General features: G+C 58.2%; 2 protein-coding genes across 2 annotated transcripts in view; one reads left to right on the forward strand and one right to left on the reverse strand.

The window, feature by feature from the left end:
• Positions 1-16: 16 nt before the first annotated feature.
• On the forward strand, positions 17-1,544 carry ATP5ME (ATP synthase membrane subunit e). The gene is made up of 4 exons (XM_033105259.1): positions 17-175; positions 415-469; positions 950-1,048; positions 1,468-1,544. The coding sequence occupies exons 1-4, from the start codon at positions 140-142 to the stop codon at positions 1,491-1,493; spliced, it is 216 nt and encodes a 71-aa protein (XP_032961150.1). The 5' UTR covers positions 17-139; the 3' UTR covers positions 1,494-1,544.
• Positions 1,545-2,743: 1,199 nt separating this feature from the next.
• The window catches only part of PDE6B (phosphodiesterase 6B), a 29,936-nt gene continuing 13,749 nt past the window's right edge, over positions 2,744-18,930 (reverse strand). The window contains exons 4-22 of the mRNA XM_033106575.1: positions 13,726-13,866; positions 13,565-13,639; positions 13,356-13,420; positions 12,591-12,657; positions 12,337-12,384; positions 11,533-11,682; positions 11,152-11,295; positions 10,589-10,654; positions 10,027-10,173; positions 8,851-8,958; positions 8,426-8,535; positions 8,160-8,247; positions 7,787-7,887; positions 7,519-7,626; positions 6,906-6,969; positions 6,556-6,630; positions 5,172-5,255; positions 3,902-4,046; positions 2,744-3,179 (exon numbers count right to left, since the gene is read on the reverse strand). Of these exons, the coding sequence (XP_032962466.1) occupies positions 3,118-3,179; positions 3,902-4,046; positions 5,172-5,255; positions 6,556-6,630; positions 6,906-6,969; positions 7,519-7,626; positions 7,787-7,887; positions 8,160-8,247; positions 8,426-8,535; positions 8,851-8,958; positions 10,027-10,173; positions 10,589-10,654; positions 11,152-11,295; positions 11,533-11,682; positions 12,337-12,384; positions 12,591-12,657; positions 13,356-13,420; positions 13,565-13,639; positions 13,726-13,866 (1,848 nt within the window). The 3' untranslated portion in view covers positions 2,744-3,117. The remainder of the gene's footprint in view (positions 3,180-3,901; positions 4,047-5,171; positions 5,256-6,555; positions 6,631-6,905; positions 6,970-7,518; positions 7,627-7,786; positions 7,888-8,159; positions 8,248-8,425; positions 8,536-8,850; positions 8,959-10,026; positions 10,174-10,588; positions 10,655-11,151; positions 11,296-11,532; positions 11,683-12,336; positions 12,385-12,590; positions 12,658-13,355; positions 13,421-13,564; positions 13,640-13,725; positions 13,867-18,930) is intronic.

Genomic DNA, 18,930 nt, shown 5'->3' on the forward strand with positions numbered 1-18,930 from the left:
CGCCAAGTCCGCCTCCGCTCGTCGCCGACAGCGCATGCGTTCGCCCCGGTACGCTTGCGCGACTCCACAGGCTTTCCGGGGCTTTGTGGTGTCCTAGTCCGCCCCACATTGTCCTTCCGGTGCGAGGGTCACGGACAAGATGGTGCCACCGGTGCAGGTCTCCCCGCTCATCAAGGTGAACCAGGTTTCGCGGCCGCCGCTCGGTGCCCGGCTCCGCGTAGGCTCCCGCGCGTGGGATGCCGGGAGCCCGGGACCCCCGCCCCGCGCCCCCGACCCCGCGCGTGCGACCCCTCCCTCACCCCCCCACTCCCAGGAGCCCCCTCCTGCGTCCACTGCACCCCTGCGACCCTGCGCGCCGCGAAACTCCCCGGACCCTGGTCCCGCCCCGCTCCTCTGACCGCCCTGTCCCCGCAGCTCGGCCGCTACTCCGCCCTGTTCCTCGGCGTGGCCTACGGAGCCAAGCGCTACAGTGAGTGACCGCGGGCAGCCGCGCCGTTGGCCCCGCCGATGGGGGTGCGCTGTGGGCGCTTCTCGAAGCCTGTGAGCGCTCTGCGGCGCCGTCTAGTGAAGCCCGCGGAGTAAACTCTACGGGCGAGAGGCGGCGGGCGCGGGAGGTGCCTTGGGGTCGGCGCCCGGACCCAAAGGGCGTTCTGGTGCTCGCACTGCCCGGGGTACTGGGAAGCAATCGGTCGTTGGTACTGCGAGCGAGGATGTGCGCGAGGCGGTAGGGCGCCTGGGGGCCGCGGGGCCTCGGACGGCCCTCGGGGTGGGGCTCCCTGTTGCGGGGTGAAGGTCAGGCCTTGCCCTACGTGGAGGGAAAGGAGAATTGAAAGCAGGTACGTCTGGGTTCCCAGTGCACCTGAAGACACCTGCGTGGGGCTGAATGGCTTTCAGCAGCACGTCGATCAAGTTCATTCAGAGTACTTCCCTGCTTGCTTTCCTTAAACAGGTTACCTGAAACCTCGAGCAGAAGAGGAGAGGAGGATAGCCGCGGAGGAGAAGAAGAAGCAGGATGAACTAAAACGGATCGAGCGAGAGTTGGCAGAAGGTACAGCTGTTAGTGAATCTAACAGATTTGTCCTCCCCGGCGTTTCAGAAACAAGCATCTGGTGCCCCACGTGCACCCACAGGAGAGGAGGCGGCCTCCTTTTATCCCGCCTAGCCCAGTGGGTCGTCCTGGGGGGGGACATGGCGACACTGCCTGTGGTACGCCCAGGAGGTTAGCTGTCTGGAAATATAGACTGGCCACGTCTTCCTCAGAGAGGCCCCAGAACCAGATACATCCCCTCCTGCCCTGGCAGCTTCCCGGAGGAGCTGGCAGGGTGAGGGAGTTTAAGTGGGGCGTCCTCTTAGTTGGAACTAGAAACAGCTGGTTTCACTCCAAAAACCTGAAGTGGTCCATTTGGACTGCCTGCACGTGTAATAACGCACGCGTAATAACGCACGCGTCGTCTTCTGACCTTTCAGCCCGAGATGACAGCATACTGAAGTGAGCCTGCCTTCCTCCAAAGCAGTGTGGACGAATAAAGCTTCCTATGTTGTGACGCTTTGGTTCTGCTTTACTGTCCTGTGTGTGTGTGCGTGTGTGCGCGCGCGTGCAGTGGGCATGTGAGGGGTTTTCAGACACAGAATGTGGGGGAAGGGAAGCACAGAAACTGTCACCTGTTCTCTGGGGCATCCAGGTGGGGAGTCCCAAAGAGTGCAGTTTGTAACAGAGACATGGCTGGCCCGGACCCTTGGACCGCCAGAGCAGGGGGCAGGCACTGCACATGTTGGGGGTCCTGATGCCCTTATAGTTGAGACCTGGATCTCTAGCCCCGCTCCGTGACTCCTTCCCTTGACCCCAGGGAGGGGCTCTGGCCTCCTGACCACCAGGCTGGGGTACTGCATAAGCTGTTCAGTACCTGAGTGGACAGCCAGGTTTGGCTGCACCCTTCCCACCTGAGGCCTGGTGCTGGAATGTTGCTGCTTCCAGCTGTGTGCAAATTTCCTAGGATTTGAGCCCCAGTTTCATTTGTTAATTGAGTTCATATGAAAATGGGGCACAATATACCAGCACTTGAAAGCCCTGCTTTTGGTTCAGGTGAGGTTTGTGTGAACACACCTGTGAGGTTGGTACAGCCTAGTCTATAGTAGTCGGTTGGCACTGAGTCCCTCAAAACTGGGGGAGCACGGGCCCCAGTCATAGGACCTTCTCACCAGGGTCTCTGACCACTGAGATGGAAGCTAAATTGTTCCTTACCAGATGGCACACCCCCTCCCCACCCCTGCTGGGAGCTCTGGGAGGGCCTGAGTGGCACCTGAATGGCCTCAGAATGACTGTCCTCAACCCGAAGCTGAAAGGAGTTTCCCGTGGGGTTAAGTGTCGTTCAGTGTTGGGAACAAACGCCGTGGAGCTCTCGTTGGGGGTTAAAATTTGTATCAGGTTATCAGGACCCTTCTCAAGTCTCAGTGTGAGTCCTGTGCTGCCCGGTTTGGGTGTGACTGTGGCTCACAAACTAAGCCCCTGGAGGCAGATGGTTACTGCAGTAGGGGACCCTCCGTTGTAAAGGGCAGACCACAGAGGTTGGCGGTAAGGCTCACCCTGACCGCTGTGCCTGTGACTGAGTGGCTCAGAGTGACACCACGCAGGCTGTTCATCACTCCATGCCCTTGACCTTTCTGGCAGAATTTTCCGGTTGGGCATATACCACATGTCCTCTGCCATCATTTTCTCCACATGAAAAAAGGGCAACTTGTTTCCTCTTTATTTTTGTCTAAGTTTCTGGTCATGTTTTATCCTAACCCAGATGGGAGGAAGCCATGCCTACCCGTCTTCCCTTGTGCACTGAACCTTCTCGCCCAGTGCTTTTAGCCAATTCGCAGACTTCACAGTCTCGGTGGATTACTCTGTGTCCAAAGATGGAGAAGAGGAAGTGTAAGGTAGGGTACTTTTGAAGTTACTTGTAGTTGGCTTTAGTTTATGAAACCACAAACCTTAAAAAAAAAAAAAATTGAAAGTATCCAAAACTGTCTTCAGTCACTTTGTCAGCCTTCCTTAACCTCTTGTAGCAAATGCTTAGAGGCAGAGTCTGAGCGGGCGTGAGGTGAGGGAGCCATCAGGCCCCAGTGGCCGGCTCACAGGATGCAGCAGGTGGAAGACTTGGGTGCTGGGCCACCATTGCAAACTTCTGTGCCCACTGCAAGAGAACACAGGACGTGGGTGAGCACTGGGTGCACCAGCCGGGCTCCCTTCCCCGTGTCCACTAGCCCTGTGGAGGGGGTGGGCAGGGTCAGAGGTCAGCCTAAGCCTATGAATGGGGTCTCAGCCTTTCTTGTCTTTTCTCTTGGTGCCACTTTCAGGCCTGGCCTCCCGCAACCCTGAAACGGCTACGTTGGTTCCCTCCCTACAGCAGGAAAACTACAAAAGTCCCCCATTGAGGTGACCCAGCACGAGCAAAAACCAGGAAACAAGGTCACGCACTTCAACGTGGGGTGTGCTGACTTGTCACAGTGTGGCCACATTCCCAGAAGGGAGGGTGAACAGGACAGTGCAGGGAGGGCCACCTTTAGCTCTGCTGCCTTTTTTTGTCTGCTGACTGTGAGGCTGGCATGGCAGTGTAGGAAGAGTCTCTGAGTTCTTGGGAGGGAACTGGTGTTTGACCAGAAAGGCTGTTGAGCACTGCTGGTATTTCAGTGGGGCTTTGGTCCTCGTTACACAGTAACACTCCCTCCTGGGAGGAACAGGAGGACACCCTGTGAGTGCAGGCCTGTTAGCAGATCCCCTGGGATGGGCCTGCCGGCACGGGGCTGCCAGGAACCCACCCTTTCTCCACATTGGCGGCCGGTTAACCCTGTGCCTTCACACTGACTCGGCCACTACCCGGTGCCCTGTCCCAGCGCGGCGCAGCAGGGCCCAGACCTTTCTTGGCCGCCGTCTCCTGCTGCTGCTGCTGCCCCAGGGCCTTCACCTCCTCGTGTGCGTCTGCCAGGGCCTGCCACTCCTTCCGGTTGTTCTGCAGTCGGTCGAACATGGGCAGGATCTCCTCATGGAACCGGGAAAACTCCTGGAAAGGAAATCAAGAAGTCGGAATGCACCCCAGCTGCTCCTGGGGAGGGGGTGTGCCTGGCAGGAGTAGGAAGGACCACTGTGATGTCACTGTCCCAGCAAAGCCCTGAGAAGGGGGAAGGGCATGGGTCTGTGTTGTTGAAGTCAGAACGTGGAGCTCATGACACACACGGCGGTGGGGGGGAAGAGGACCCCAAGAATAGAGTACAGCGTGCCAACTGCAGAGGGGAGACCCCAGGCAGAGGGCTAGGGAGACGGGCGGACATGTGGGTCCTGTGCTCCTCCCGTGTCTCTTACACGTCACACACATGCTAAGGCATGGACACACCACACAGTGCATGCACAACATGCACACATAAACACGTGAACACACGCTGTGTAGCGTGGGAAGGGGCGCTGCGGGGGGGCTGTGACCTGTGACACTGCTGCTGGACGCATATCCTGGCACATCCCCAGCACTCGGCCAGCTGTAGAGGCCGGAAGGAGGTGGGGTTTCGGTAAAGGGGAGTGTGGGTGGGCTGCATGAGGGCTGAGGAGGGGCGGGACCGCTCCATTCAGGGGTGACCTCACTCAGAGCCAGGCATTCTCAGGGAGAGGGGGCTGCCCCCACAGCCCTGTGACAGGGCACGCGGGGCCTCACCAGGGAGGGGCTCTGCAGTCAGACCCGCCGCAGTGCCTGAGCTGTGATGCCACAGCACCTGGTCCGAGTCTCTGGTGTCCAACTGTCACTTGTCAGTTATGCCACGTGTTTGCTGGGTGAACAGCTGTGCCAGGTGGACCTGACCCTGTCCTCCCAGGGTTCACAGACACCGAACACGTGCACCAAGACAAGTTTCAGTCAGCCATGGGTGGGGGTGCCCTAGATGGCCTTTGGGGAAGGGGCATTTGAGGCGAGATCTCAAGGTAAGTGCCAGGACATCAAGAGGGAGAAAGCCTGGTGGGAAAGCACGCAGTGCTTCTGAAGACCTGACCGGGGACCGGACGAGGTGGTGGTGGCCTCCGCGTGGGATGACACGGTTCAGACTGTAAGTACAGGTATGAGGAGGACCGGTGCCAGGGCGGTGCTGGGCGGTAAGGCGACCCCACCGGGCCCTTCCTCCGCCTGTGACCCAGGCGTGCTCACCTTGTACACGAACGTGCACACGAAGTCGATGAAGCCGACCTGCAGTTTGGGGAGCTCGGCCGCCTTGTTCCGGTCCATCATGGGCTTTGAGGGAGCAGAGACACCGTGAGGCGTCAGGAGCAGGCATGCACCCAAGACTCACTTAACCCGCCCCCCAAGTGTGGCTGACCGTATTCACGGAGACGCAGAATGAGCAGCGCCCACGGGATGACCCCTGAGCCATCGGGCCCAGGTTCCAGGGCAGCCCGGTCGGCGACCCCCGCGATCTGGCAGAGCTGCGCTAACGCTAGCGGTGCTGGGTTTAGGCCCCGAGCCCCTCCCACCAGCTCCCCGGGAGCTGTCCATGGTGCTGAGACACAGCCCCGAGGCTCCCTGTGGGGCAAACCCTTGGTAAGCTTGGCGGAGCTGTCCTTGGTGTCCACAGACTCCAGACCCACCGAGCTGCCTCCTGTCAGTCTCTTCACCATTACCCACGGTCTTGGCGTGGCGAAGGTGAGCCACGAATGATCTTAAAGGCCTGGCCCGGAGGGGACAAACGGGCTACCCGTCCTTCCTCCAAGAGACTTTGCTAGTTGGTCAGGACACCTTTTCCTGCAGCCTTCTCAAACCAGTGCCCAGACAGTTACCGTGTTTCCCCGAAAATAAGACCTGGCCAGACCATCAGCTCTAATGCGTTCGTTGGTGCAAAAATTAATATAAGGCCTGTCTTAGTTTAACATAAGACTGGGTCTTATTTTAATATAAGGCCAGGTCTTATATAATATAAGAGCTGGTCTTATACTAATTTTTGCTCCAAAAGACGCATTAGATGGTCCAGCTAGGTCTAATTTTCGGGGAAACACGGTATTCACTGACTGGAGGTTCCTTGTGAGGCAAACCCTCTTTGCATCTCTTCCACGTGTTGGACAGCACCGTGCTGCTTGTCCCATTGGTTCCTCTGTGGGGCCCTGTGTTCTGGCAGCACATTACTGACTCACACTCAGGACCCAAAGACCCCAGCATCATCTGTCCACCATGGTGTGGGCCCCTGGGCTCCAGCCACTGGCTTTCTCTGGCATGACCCTTCCCATGGCCAGGCCTGTCCTGTCCTGGGCATTCCTGGAGCACGAGAAGGCCCAGCTGTGTTCACTGCAACTGCCTGGGCCCACAGAGATGCTCAGCTCCGAGCCACAGCCTGGTTCTGCCAGTTTTGGCCTCTGCATGGGCATCACATCTTTACCCAGATCCAGAGCCACCTAACTCACACACATCTCATATCACGTGACCCATGAAGTGAGATTGAGGCCCCAGGACCTCAGAATCCCCGGGGTCCCGTCTGCACCAAACCAGACTGAGGCTCTTAAGGATGACAGTAGGGGTAGAAGATTCTGGAAGCAACACTCACAATGGGCTGCTGATCCAGCACTGTCCTTTCCAAGTCACCTTGTTCCCAGAACTCAGCTGCCACCAGCAGAGCGACCTGGGGGGCATAAAAAAGCGATTATCCTGTGGAGTTCAGTGCGTGGGCAGAAACTTCCTGAGAACATGCAGCAGGCTCTGTGCCCTCGATCTTCTCCACCCCAGGCCCGTTGGGAACCCCACGATTTAGGCCTGACGCGCAGTGAGCACAGCGGCATCTTCCACCACAGCAGCTGCTGGCCTGGTCCCTGAGCAGGGCGGCAGCCCTCAGCCCTGCCTGCAGACCAATGGGTGTGCCCCCAGACTCCCCCTTGGTGCAGCCCCAAAAGCACTGACCTTGCTCTGGACTTCCCAGGGCTTGGTGATGGCAGACAGGTCGCATGCTGTCATCATCATGGCCCTGCAAGCACAGGAAGCTCCAGGCGGGCCCAGACATGCCTTGCTCCCTCAGCCCACCCTGTGCCCTCCTGCCGTGAGAGGCCTGGTGACCACCGGGCACAGGTCCTTGGCCTGTGACCTTCTAGCAGAGCAGTGTGTGCACAGCCACTCCCCCTCTGCCTCCCCTTATCTGCAGCCCAAACTAAAGTCAACAAGGATTTATGTGGTGACTTATATGCACATAATTCCTTCTGGGATTTCTGGGACCGGCCTGGGGAAGAACCTGAATCTCCACTGCGTACATGAAGGAATGCGGCTCGCAAGGTGAGTGAAGTATTGCTAAAGCTCACAGACTAGGGAAATGGCCTGTCTGACCCCAAGTCCCCCGCGGTCTCCCTGAAAACTAGGGGCAAGGTGAAACATTTGTTTTGAGGCATCAAAGCCATTAAGAAAGGAGCTATTCTCATTCTGGAGCATTCGGGGACCCCGCAGTCTCCTGGTCTTGGGTGCGTGTGCGTCGCAGGATTAACCACCGGACAATACGCAAGGTCCCTGCCACCCCACTGCTCACATGACTATCTCCTTCCGCGTCGTCTCCAGGGACAGGTACTCCACCCAGCTCTTCCTGTCCTCGTACTTCTTGGACTCGTCCACAATCTTCTGGAACATCGTCCTCTTCCTGCACCCGAACAACAAGCGGAGAGTGTCTGCCCCTCACCGCCCCACGCGCTCAGGGCCCCGACCCCGCCCACCCTTCCCGCACTGGCTCCGCCGCCCCCGCCCCAGCCAGGCTCCCCCGCCTCCCTCCGGAGTCTGGGGCGGGGCTGCGAGGCGCCCACTTGAAGTAGAGCGCCAGGTCGGTGGCGACGATGGCGATGTCCATGAGGTGGATCACGTGCTCATGCTGCCGCCGGTTCAGGTTCTGGTAGATGTTCAGGGTCTGCGGGAGGGGGTCTGTCGCGGGTGCCGCCCTGGGTTCGTCCCACCCCCGCCCCCGGGGGTCCGGGCGCTGCCTGCCAACTTTCACCCTGCGGTCATGGGTACGAGACCCGGGTGGCCTCATGCCCAGCCCAGCCCACCCCGCGGAGGATGCCCGGCCGGCGACCCTCCTACGGCTCCGACTCCTGCTCGGGGACCGAGGCCCGTGCAGTGGAGCTGGAGCTGGCCCGGGGCTGCGGGCGGTGCGGGCGCTGGTCGGTCGTCGGGAAATACCTCCTCGGCCAGCAGGAACTTGCCGAACTCCAGGTGATGTCGTTCCAGAATCGAGGAGCCGTGCAGCTTGGCTAAGGGGTTCTGGGACCTGTCAGAGGTTTCACGAAGAAACACGCAGCGGTCAGAAGCCCCGTGTGTGGCGGGGAAGGGACAGCCCGTGGGCGCTGCAGCCCGTCAGAGGGGACCCCACTGTCCCCAGCCGCGGCTGCGCGTCCGGGAGCTCTCGGCAGCCCCTCGCGCCGCCCGGCTGCCCCCAGCGCGCCTACTTCATCTGGTACAGGTTGTTGGTGCCGCGGTGGTCGATGTCATGGCACAGGCCGGCCGTCACCATGGCGAAGGCCTCCAGGTCCGTGTAGTAGCTCTTCAGTTTGCCGGTCTGAAGGGGACAGGCGCCCAGGGTCCTGCAGCCGGCCAGCACCGCTCCCCCCCACGCCCCCGCCCTTCCCTGCTAGGGGTGGGGGGCAAGTGGGGAGGGCATGGGGGCGCTGGGCCTGAGGCGCTGCCCCTCCCCAAACCAACACCCACTTCCCAGTTGGAGGGGTGTGGCCTGCACAGCTCTGCCAGGGGAGGCCCCACCCCACCGTCGGGGGCCTGGGGCACAGTCCTTGGAGCCCACCGGCAGGGTCATCCCAACCCTAGTCAGGAGCAGGTGTGCGGGAGGAGGCGCCCTGCCCCCTGCCGGTCCACGCACCATGAGCAGCGTGAACATGGTCTGGGCCACATTGAAGCCGTGGCGCCAGTTGTGGTAGGTGACCCTCCGGTACCCTTTGCTCACGGAGAACAGGAACCGCACCAGGACCTGCGGGAGGGCGTGAGACTCGAGTCCCGGTCCCCTCGGCAACCTCCCCGTCCTGCTTCACCACTGGCCCGCACTGCCTTCCTGGGTGTGACCTGCCGGGTACATGCGGGCTGCCTGCAGCCCAGGGGGACAATGCCCAACGCCCAACAGCACCAGCCTCGTGGGGCTTTCGGGGCCTCCACCCTGTCGCCCAGCCCCAAATTGGGAAGAGGACCCCAGTGAGGGGTCTGCGGTATTTTAGAAGAAAAGGATCATGTTAGCACGGGTATTTGACTGGAGCAAGATGTGTGGGCACCTGGCAGGGGTGATGGAGAAATAGGCTGGTGGCAGCAGGTCCATAGGCTGAACACAGCCTGAGGTGCAGGGTAGTTATCTGGGCCCACAGAAGGTGACCGGGGGACTCTTATTGCCGCTGGGATTTTTAGGGCCAGAAAATTATTTGGGAATCTTTTATTTTTCCTGTTAATACTTTCTATAATTTTTCCTTTTGTGTTTTCCTTTAGTATTTGGTAAAATGTCTTTTGGAAATGCCAGCCTGCTGCCCTGAGGAAAGCTGGTTCCCTGGTGGGCAGTGGGGAAGCACCCTGGGGAGAAAGCTGCTCCCTGGGTCGAAGGTGGGCATAGGTGGGCTGGGAACCCAGAGGGCAGCAGCAGAGCTGTGGGCACCACTGGGCAGGCTGTCTTCTCCTCCGTGGGATGGTCTCTGAGGACCTCAGTGTTCCCAGTGGGAGGACGTCGTGTGCTCTCTGCACAGGTGACGGGCTGCTTCTGCATCCTCTCCACAGCACACCAAGCCCCCACTATTGCCCAATGATGCACTTAATGACGAGGTTGCTTGGAACTCCTATTTGTCACACTTTCCACCCACCCACCCAAGCAGTCATTTATTCTGGGCATACTCACTGCCCACCCCCAAACTTCCTGCAGGACCTGGGACCCCCGAGCACATCTCTCCCATCTCTTGGGGATCTAGGACCCCTGACCATGCCCCTACTGGTTGGGGAATCTGGGACCCCAACCCTATCCCCCACCTCCTGGGGGACCTGGGGCCCCTGAGCATGACCCCACCTCCTGGGGGATCTGGAACTTTCGGACCACGCCCAGCTCATAATACATCTGGACGCCGCACTTGACCAGCTCCAGCTCTGTGCACTCCAGATCAGAGAAGTGGAACTCATAGATGTCAAACTTGGTGGGTCCTGGCAGCATTTCCTTCTGTAGGAGGGATTGTGGAGCTGAGGGAGGCAGGCCCACTCATGTCAAAGCCCCACTCATGCCTTGTCTCTGTCCAGCCTCAGATGCCCCAGGCGTCTGGTGACATCTGCCCTTCCAGTCTCTGGCCTGTAGCCCAGTACACTGATGCCCTGCTGGCTCAGCCCCCTTCCTGCCCTCTCCTCCCACCTGCGGCCCAACAACTTGCCCTGCTGGGCAGACACAGTGATGTTGTCAGGGAGACAGATGCAAAGATGTGCACATGCAAAGACACACAGGGCACACGTGACATGGGCACCAGGCATGCACATAGCAGCACACATCACAAGACAACACTTAGTCTCCTGAGAGTAAAGAAATGTCCCCCCACCCTCAGGCCCTTCCAGCCTCCACCTGAGAGTGAGGCTCAGACTCTGACCAGGATTTCCCCCAGCTCGTCTTCCTCACAGTCCGCAGGCTCCTTCCCCAGGCGTTCTCTTGTTGGCTAGGAGACAAAACACGTGTGATGAGACAGTGACAGCATCAGCTACATCCTGTGACAGTCACCCTGTGACTGGGGGACAAGGTGACAGTGTTACCTACACCCCCTTGTGAGTGTGTGACAAGGTGGCAGTGTGAGCTACACCCTTCGTGAGTGTGGGACAAGGTGGCATCTGGCACAAAAGAATAATGGTGGCTGCAGCAAGCCCCAGCTGAAGCCTCCAGTTTCAGCGATGGGTGGCAGTGCCTGAGGGGTGGAGCCCACTGCCTGCACGCCCCTGCCTGGGCACCGTGCTGAGCTCTCCTGACCGATGGAGCCCTCACGCGGCACAGCAGAGGAAGGAGCTGGTCACTCCCCGCTCACAGCCGAGGAGACCAGGGCCCAGGAAGGGACCCACCCTGGGCTGTGCGGAGCGCGTGGGACTTCAGGAAGGGTCACAGCTCCGGGGTGCCACGCCTCCCGCTGGGCAGGGAGGAGACCGGAAGTGACGGGGGCAGTACCAGGATCAGCTGGATCTCGTCCTTGTCACATCTCACGTGGTACAGCACCATGTTCTGGGCGATGTCCTTGCGGTTCTCCAGCTTGTTCATCTTGTCGTGGGTGTCAGAGTTCAGCACTGACCAGCCCAGGAACTGTGTGAGGGACTGCAGACCGGGCAGCTTGTCAGCCGCCAGCTCCGCCATGGTGCACGGGTGCTGAGGGTGATCGCCTCTGCCAGGGCCTCCAGGGTGCCCGCCAGAGCCCCTGCTGTCAGGAGTGGGGCCTCCCAGCTTGTCCCCATTCTCCTCGGGCCTAATGCTGGGTCGGGGGCTAAGGCAGACAGCCATGTCCTGCCATCACACAGGCGTCACCGCCAGAGCTGCGCCTGTGACAGGGTTTACCTCCATGAGGACTTCATCCTGCTCATCAAAAGGCTTCCCATCTTTCCTGTTGTAAAACGTGGCAACCCCCACAATCTCCTCCTTTTTGTTGACGATGGGCATGGAGAGGACGTTCTTGATGACCCACCCAGAGTCGTCCAGAGGGCCTTCCTGCAGGGACAGGGGTCAGGGACGACTGCTGCTGTGGGTCTGGTGCCAGCCTGGGCCTGTCACCCAGCGACGACGAACCTCATTTGTTCTGCCCTCAAACTGCAGTATCTGGGTCACTGCTCCTCAGGGTGTGTTCACCACCCCACCCCCATGAGAACCTGACGTCCATGTGCCCGACCCCTAGAACCCAGGGGGACAAGGGCACACCCCGTGAGGTGGCTTCTCCTTGTTGGTGCTCCAGTCACATGGGGTCTCACTCTGACAGGGCTCTCACGGCCCCACACATTATGCAGCTGGTCCCAACTCGCACGCAATTGACGCCTGGCCAGTGAAGTACGGACACTGGCCAGTACCCGGCAGAGGCCCTGATGACCAAGCCCACTTCCCAGGGCGCTCAACCCTCGGCCTCCTCCAGGAAAGAGCCTGCCCTCGTCATGTGACCCCAGGTGAAGATGTGGGGAGCAGACCTGAACCCTTGCTGGTTCATGTGCCAGCACACCCGCAGACGTGAGCAGGAAATATGTGTTGCTGTCAGTCACTGAGCTTTTGAGGGCATTTCTTACGCAGCCAAACCCAATTCAGACCATCATTTCTGAACCCCCATGTCATCTTCCCCAAGCGCAATGCATTTTCTATTAACAAACAGACAGATACCTGAAATTTGAACATTTCATCAGCGGGGGCATTCATAATGTTACAGATCTGAAAAAGGGCCAGAAAAACAATTTCAGCTGAAGCAGGCAAATGTATAATAGGATTCTAAAAACAACTGTCCAGCGCAATGAGCTTCGTGATGGGCAAAGCGGGGCAGCGGCTGGGCCTGCAGGAGGCACCCGCCTGTTGGGAAGGGCCAGGGCACAAGGGACCAAGGGAGGCACCAGGCAAGGGCAGGGCCTCGGGGAACTCACCAAGCCATTTTCTGCCACGTAGGTTGGAAGGCCGCTGGCCAGCGCCCAGTGATCCGCCGGGGGTGTGCTGGGGGCAGAAGGGCAGAGGGTCAGGCGGACCGGACATGGGCTGCTAGGGGTGCGTGTGGTGGTGGCACAGTGTGTGTGATGCTCACTGCAGTCTGAGCTCTGGGAGGTTGTGGGGTGGGGTGGGGGAACTGGTGAGGACTCGGGGAGCGGTGGGGTGAGGTTTGGGGGCTTCTGTGATGCCTCTTCCCTCCTTCTCTGACCAACCTGAGGCCCCTCATCCTCTGGGGACCCCGTTCCCTACTGGGGCCACTTCCTGGGGCTGAGCGTGCTCACCTTCCTGCAGGCCTGGCCTATCTATGGCTCCTAGTCCCCGCACAGGCCTGTGGGGTGATCGCCTCATGGCCAAGTGGCTGTGGGGCTGGGCATGGCCGGCTGCCTTTCCCCGGTCTCTCCAGCTTGGAGTCCTGCCCCGAGTTTCCCCTGGCTGTGCCACTGGCTGGGCTGGATGTCATCTCCTGTCCCATCCCACTGGGTGTACAGTTGGGACGCCCCTTCAGGGTCTCCAGCTGCCTGGGTGGCTGGACGAGCCACAGTGACACCCCGAGGGGCCTCTAAGGTTATTTGCCGCTGACAGGGCCACCTGGGCAGCTCACTTGATCCTCTGGACGCGGACTCTAGATGTCACCTCCCTGCCCACCCCATTCCGTCCCTCCCAGGTCAGCGAGTCAGCACAGGGAGCCTGCTGTTTGCACTTACGGGATGACCTTGATGTCTTCCTTGCCGTGGAGGATGTAGTCGATGACTTTGTAGAAGAGAATCTCCTGGGGGACAGACCGCAGTCGTGAGGCCCCGCTGGGCGCCCCAGGTGACACAGGTGTCTGCTCCTGGCACCTGCACCCTGCCCAGTCCTCCCTGCCCTGCAGTTGGAGCTGGGGTGTGGGCCTGGCCTGACCCCTATGACTCACACGGCCGTCAGGGGTGCGAGGGCCTGAGTACGGCTGGGCCTCTCCCATCAGAACCGGCCACACGTCAAAGAACTCCTGGGCAGAGAACAGAGGGAGACAGGCAGTGCGTCAGCCCCGAAGTGGACCAGCTGGCCAGGACGCTCGTGCAGCTGAGGCCTCACCTTCTCCTTGGTCATGTCCAGGAGGCCCACCGAGTACCGGTCACAGTTCAGATAAGCACGCACCGTGTAGAAAGCCTTGTGGAACTGCCTCTCGATGTCTGTCAGCTCCTCAAACACCTTGTTGGCTGACCACAGCAGCACCTGCGGGGTGGCACACCTGTGGGCCTGTGGCCACACCCACACACACCTGGCTGAGCCCAGCAGCACCTGGGTGTGAGCTGACATATGTGACACACACACAGAGCCCTGGAGGCACACTGAACCCGGTGCCCCTCCCCACAGCATCTCTAAAGACTGCCACTAGCGAGGGCTTCATCCAAGTACCTGACTTCCTGCTACCTGACCAGGAGACCCAGGAACCTGCTGGAGGGTGAGGCCCCAGGCTTCGGCCACGTACCTGCCACCCCCTGCCTGGTATAGGCCTCACACAGGGTCAGTGAGCGACAGAGCTGGAATCAGTTGCCACGGGCTTGAAAGGCCAGATCTGACGAGCCAGCCCTCCGTCATCAGACTGAGAGGAGCGGGGGTTTGAAAGCATGAATGCATTGTTTTCTGTATATCAGGTCCTCTGTTGGTCTCAGCAAAGGGAGTTGAGAGAGTGACGATTCACTGACACGCCCCAGGAGGCCCTGGCCTCGACACCCACGCCCCCGGGCCCCAAGCTGTGGTCCAGGGCGGTGGCCAGGCTCGGACCAACTCATGGGGCTGCCCTCCCCTCCGTTTCCTCAGCCGGGGCCCAAAGGCAGGTCCCTCCATGCCCCACCTCTCGCCCCAAGCACCACCTCGCATGTCTCTGTCCTGGAAAGAGCACCCCTGCTGCTGAGCCCTCCTCCTCCACCAGAGTTTTCCTGGCTGGGCTCCCTCCCTGCCGTCCCCTCTTGGGGTCCTCTGCAGCCCTCCACCTTTGTGTCACAGGCAGTATGGGCTCTGAAGACCGCACGTGCGCTGGAGTCTTCTCCCGGGGGACAGCCCACTGGCCACCTCTTGCACTCCCACGGGCCCTCAGCGTTCCTTGGCACAGGCTTGGACCTCTGCCTCACCCCAGGGCTGCCTCACGCTGACTGAGCCTCAGCCCAAGGCCGTGTACAGAAGGCCCTCCCTCAGCTCCCGCCAGAGCAGCTCCCTGCGCACCCCATTTTCTTCCCTGCCTCATAGTTTCAGTGTCATTGTGTCAGTGCTCGACCACAAGCTGTGTGAGGCCGGGAGGCCCAGCGGCGCCCCATGCTCCAAAGTGCTCAGCGTGTGTTTGTCAACTGCATGGACAGCTGTGAGATTTGTATACTGTCTCAACTGTAGTCCTGTGGCCGGCAGCCACCTGGAAGTCCACTGGGGACCTTGGTGACGAGGGGCATCCAATTATATCTGGGGACTGACAGGACACAGGGCTACAGAGCCCCCTAGAAGGGGAGGCTGGCCTTGTGAAGCCTCCCCTTATGCTCATGCTACAGGAGGGAGGTGTCAGTATGCCTGAGGGGGGGGGCAGACAGGACAGGTGACCCAGTGAAACTGTGACCACCTTTGGCTTCCAGGATGCTCATTTAATGGTCATTTCTCAAGAGTGGGCTGTCGAATGTTCAGGAATTTTGACAGCCAGCTGTTGAACGCTGCCACTGCTAAAGCTAAGTAACGCAAATTTAAGAACTAAGACAATGAAATTAAAACTATTTTCACATATATTCATATTGCCTTCCATTTGCTCATCTTCTTGTGACAAGCCGTGAACATAACAATTTAACTAGAGCAAATGAGGAGAGCCGGAGACCAGACAAGGTGCCTGCGTACACCTTCACGGAGCCAACATCCCTGTGCCAGAACGAGAGTCTCAGGTGGAGGGAAGAGCCCGCCAGCCCTGCGACAGCAGCTGGTCCAGAAGACAGTTTCTGTTCAAATTTAAATTTACCTAAAAAACAATCACTGTAATGGAAATTTAAATGTGAATCTGAGAAGGTACAGCATTTTAGATACAAGCTCTGTCAGAAACTGGGCAAAACAATGCCACAGTCAGCGACAAGAGGCCTCCGTCACAAACAGGAGCGCACTGTTAGTGGGAGACGGTTTGTTCCTACACAAGGTTCTGTCCATACGAATGACCCACCGCTAGTTGCCAAAGAAATAAACAGCCCAAGAATCAAACCACATTAAACAAGTGGTAACCCAACACAGGCACGCACTCACGGAAAGGTTAAAAAGTAAGAGACCCTTGGTAAACACAACACCCGCCTGTGCCCAGATGTCACCTCCGGCATTCCCACTGTTAGCAGCACTGCCGGCCCAGGGACATCTGTGTAATGGCCGCGGCGTCCTGACTGCACAGGTAGCGCGATCACTTGTTCCCTAAAGAAGGACTCGTATGAAACGCCCACACGGGCTTTAGTGTCTCTTACTTTTAATAATGAAATTGACTTTCCTGTGAAGAAACGTGAATAAAAAAATAAGATGCAAAGACTCTATGGATCTTTAATTAATTAGTCCAAAAAGCAAAATTATTAACTATCTCAGGGATAACACATCTTTAAATGGACTAACAATTTAGGTTGAGATGACCTCAGAAAACAGAATAGTCTCTGAGTGATTACAATTTAGACCGACTCATCAAAACATAGTATCATCTATTGATCCTAAAAAGTGACCACGGAGCTGTTACCCTAGAGGGTAGCACCAGTCCTGTTCCACGGCGACAACAGGGTTTGCCACTTGGGGTTGGATGGGGATGTCCCCCAGTGGTGTGACCGCTACTCATGGTTCTTTTGTGAAACGAGTCAAGTCCCATGTGGTCTGAGCTCAGACAGGAGTGACACAGGCTGGTTTCCTGTACTTTATGCTTCTCCCAGAAGGAAAGGACAAAGAAACACTTCACAAAAGCGCCTTCACTGTAGTAGATGATATATCACGAATGTAATAAATACCCAAGTAACTGCTGGCGCCCAGGGAGGCGGAGCCCGGCGACCACGGTAAAACGTAACCGTAACCGTGGTCCCCAGAGGCGCAGCTCGGCTAACAGTAGCTCGCTCCTACGTAATCTCCTGTTGCGCTCGTCCCACTGTCCCCACCGCAGTGCTACCCCCCGCAAGCCACGGAAAGTACTGGGGGCGTCCACTGCGTGAGGGCCCGGGCGGAGCAGGCCTCGCGGACTGATACAGCGCACGCCGCCCGCGTGCAGTTCTTCATTAACGGACGTCACCAATACCGCGTTATCAACGTACCAGGCCCAGCCCTCTCGTGGCGTGGGTGCCAGTGCCTGGAACACACCCGTCCTCAGCGTGAGCCTCACCTGCGCTGCAGCCCAGCCGTCCACTGTGCCCAGACCTGGCTGCGCCCCGAGTTTCCAGACCGCATCCCGGGTGCACGAGCAGCAGTGCGGGCAAGTGCACGCGGGAGCACCGCCAACTGTCCTCCTATCAGCCGGTCACTAAGGGCTCGTCCACAAAGCACCTTGACACGAGTGCTTCCCCAGGACCACGTGACTCAGCTCCCATGCTGACCTCCAGCCTCAACGCAAGGAGCTCAGTCCTCGCAGACCAGTCGGAGCCTTTGACACGACAGAAGATGCATCCAGGTGGCTTCTGGGTTTAACGGGGAACACGCAGGAGACCCATTCGCGCCGTTTTTTTCTGGCAGGACACGCCAACACTGCTGTAAGACATGTCTTCACAACAACCGTATTTCTAGGAGCTTTTCACCAGCCCTCGCACGATAACTCCACACAATTACCTTTGCCATCAAAGCCCCACCACCTTCCTGCCCCCCTACGATGGGTCAGCTGACACCCTCCTGCAGACCTTTCCAGCAGAGCGCTGGCTCTTAGCATGTTACACAGCCCTGCCTGCCATCAAGAAGCACCGCACCGCAAATGTGAGAAATACGTTGGACAAGAGTAACTTTGAGACACTAAATAATAGGAGGTTAAATCCCCTTACTTCCCGAATTACAGGAATTGAACCTACTCCTAAGAATTCAAAAATCTCCCTGCTCCCACCTTCCAGCACGTTCCAGTCAGGCCGGCTGCAAACGCCATGGGACTCACACCCCGAGGCGCTGTGCATGCCTCCCGTGCTGACTCCTCCCTCATCCTCATCTGAATCGTGCTGGCTGTGTATCAGGAACTATAATTGTAATGGTACGCTGGCCTGATTAATGATCCCGGTGGGCTTTGAAATACTGCGCTAGCCATTGTCCCTGTGTCAATAAAACACCACCACCCACGAGGCCTAGAAACCGCCCCTAACTATTCCTAACAGAAGCCAGCACAGCAGTACTCCCTACAATAGCTGTTACCATTAACTGAATGTCCTCAGGACAATGAACTGTCACCACAACAGTCCTCACTGTGAAATGTGGACTCTGCCCACTGTACTTCTGAGGTCCTGGAGTGACATGGGCGTTCAGGTGCCACCAGGCCTAACATCACCGCATGCGGAATCTCAGCACCCATTGGTCTGAGTGTGCCGCTAGTGATCTGTATCCTACTGTCAATCACAGGAGGCCGCGAGGAGGACTAAAGCAGACCCAAGTAGGAAAAATAGTAGCCCTCTCACGACTGTCGTACGATGAATAACCACCATCATGACTTACAACCCAACCACAATGGTTGAAATCTCTAACATGCATCCTAATAGTGACACCCACACTGACGCTATTCACATGTGGCCCGCCAACTGCGATGCTTTCACACTTGGAATAAGGTCCCTGCTTACTATCTCCACTTACTATATCAGAGTTCAGAGGCCTCCCCCATCATGCTTCCTGCACAAGAGAATGGTCAAGCAAGAAATAACAAACTACTATGACAACTGTCTGACCAGCCAGCACAAGCAGCTACTGCAGCACCACTTAATGGGTAGGTGGCACCGGCACACACCTCACGGGTAGGTGTGACCGGCACACTCTGTATCACTGACTTTTCCATCCACACACAACTCAAAAACTAAACAACAATTTGAAAACACAAAATGAACAAACTGTCTATTACCCATAACTGTGATATCTACATTAACTGTCTCCTTAACAGCAAAAATGCCAGTACTGGAGCAGGACGTTAGGTTAGCCCAGACCAAGGGCCTTCAAAACTTCAAACCAATACATGGAGCTCTTACAATAAGGCCTGCGAGACTCTCCCACAGTAACTGACTGCAACCAACCACCTTCATTAAGCTAAGGCTTACCAGGGGGGTGCGCTTTCCCCCAGTGAAATTTCAGCTAACACGT

This window comes from Rhinolophus ferrumequinum, chromosome 5, assembly GCF_004115265.2.
Source record: "Rhinolophus ferrumequinum isolate MPI-CBG mRhiFer1 chromosome 5, mRhiFer1_v1.p, whole genome shotgun sequence".
NCBI classification, from domain to species: domain Eukaryota; kingdom Metazoa; phylum Chordata; class Mammalia; order Chiroptera; family Rhinolophidae; genus Rhinolophus; species Rhinolophus ferrumequinum.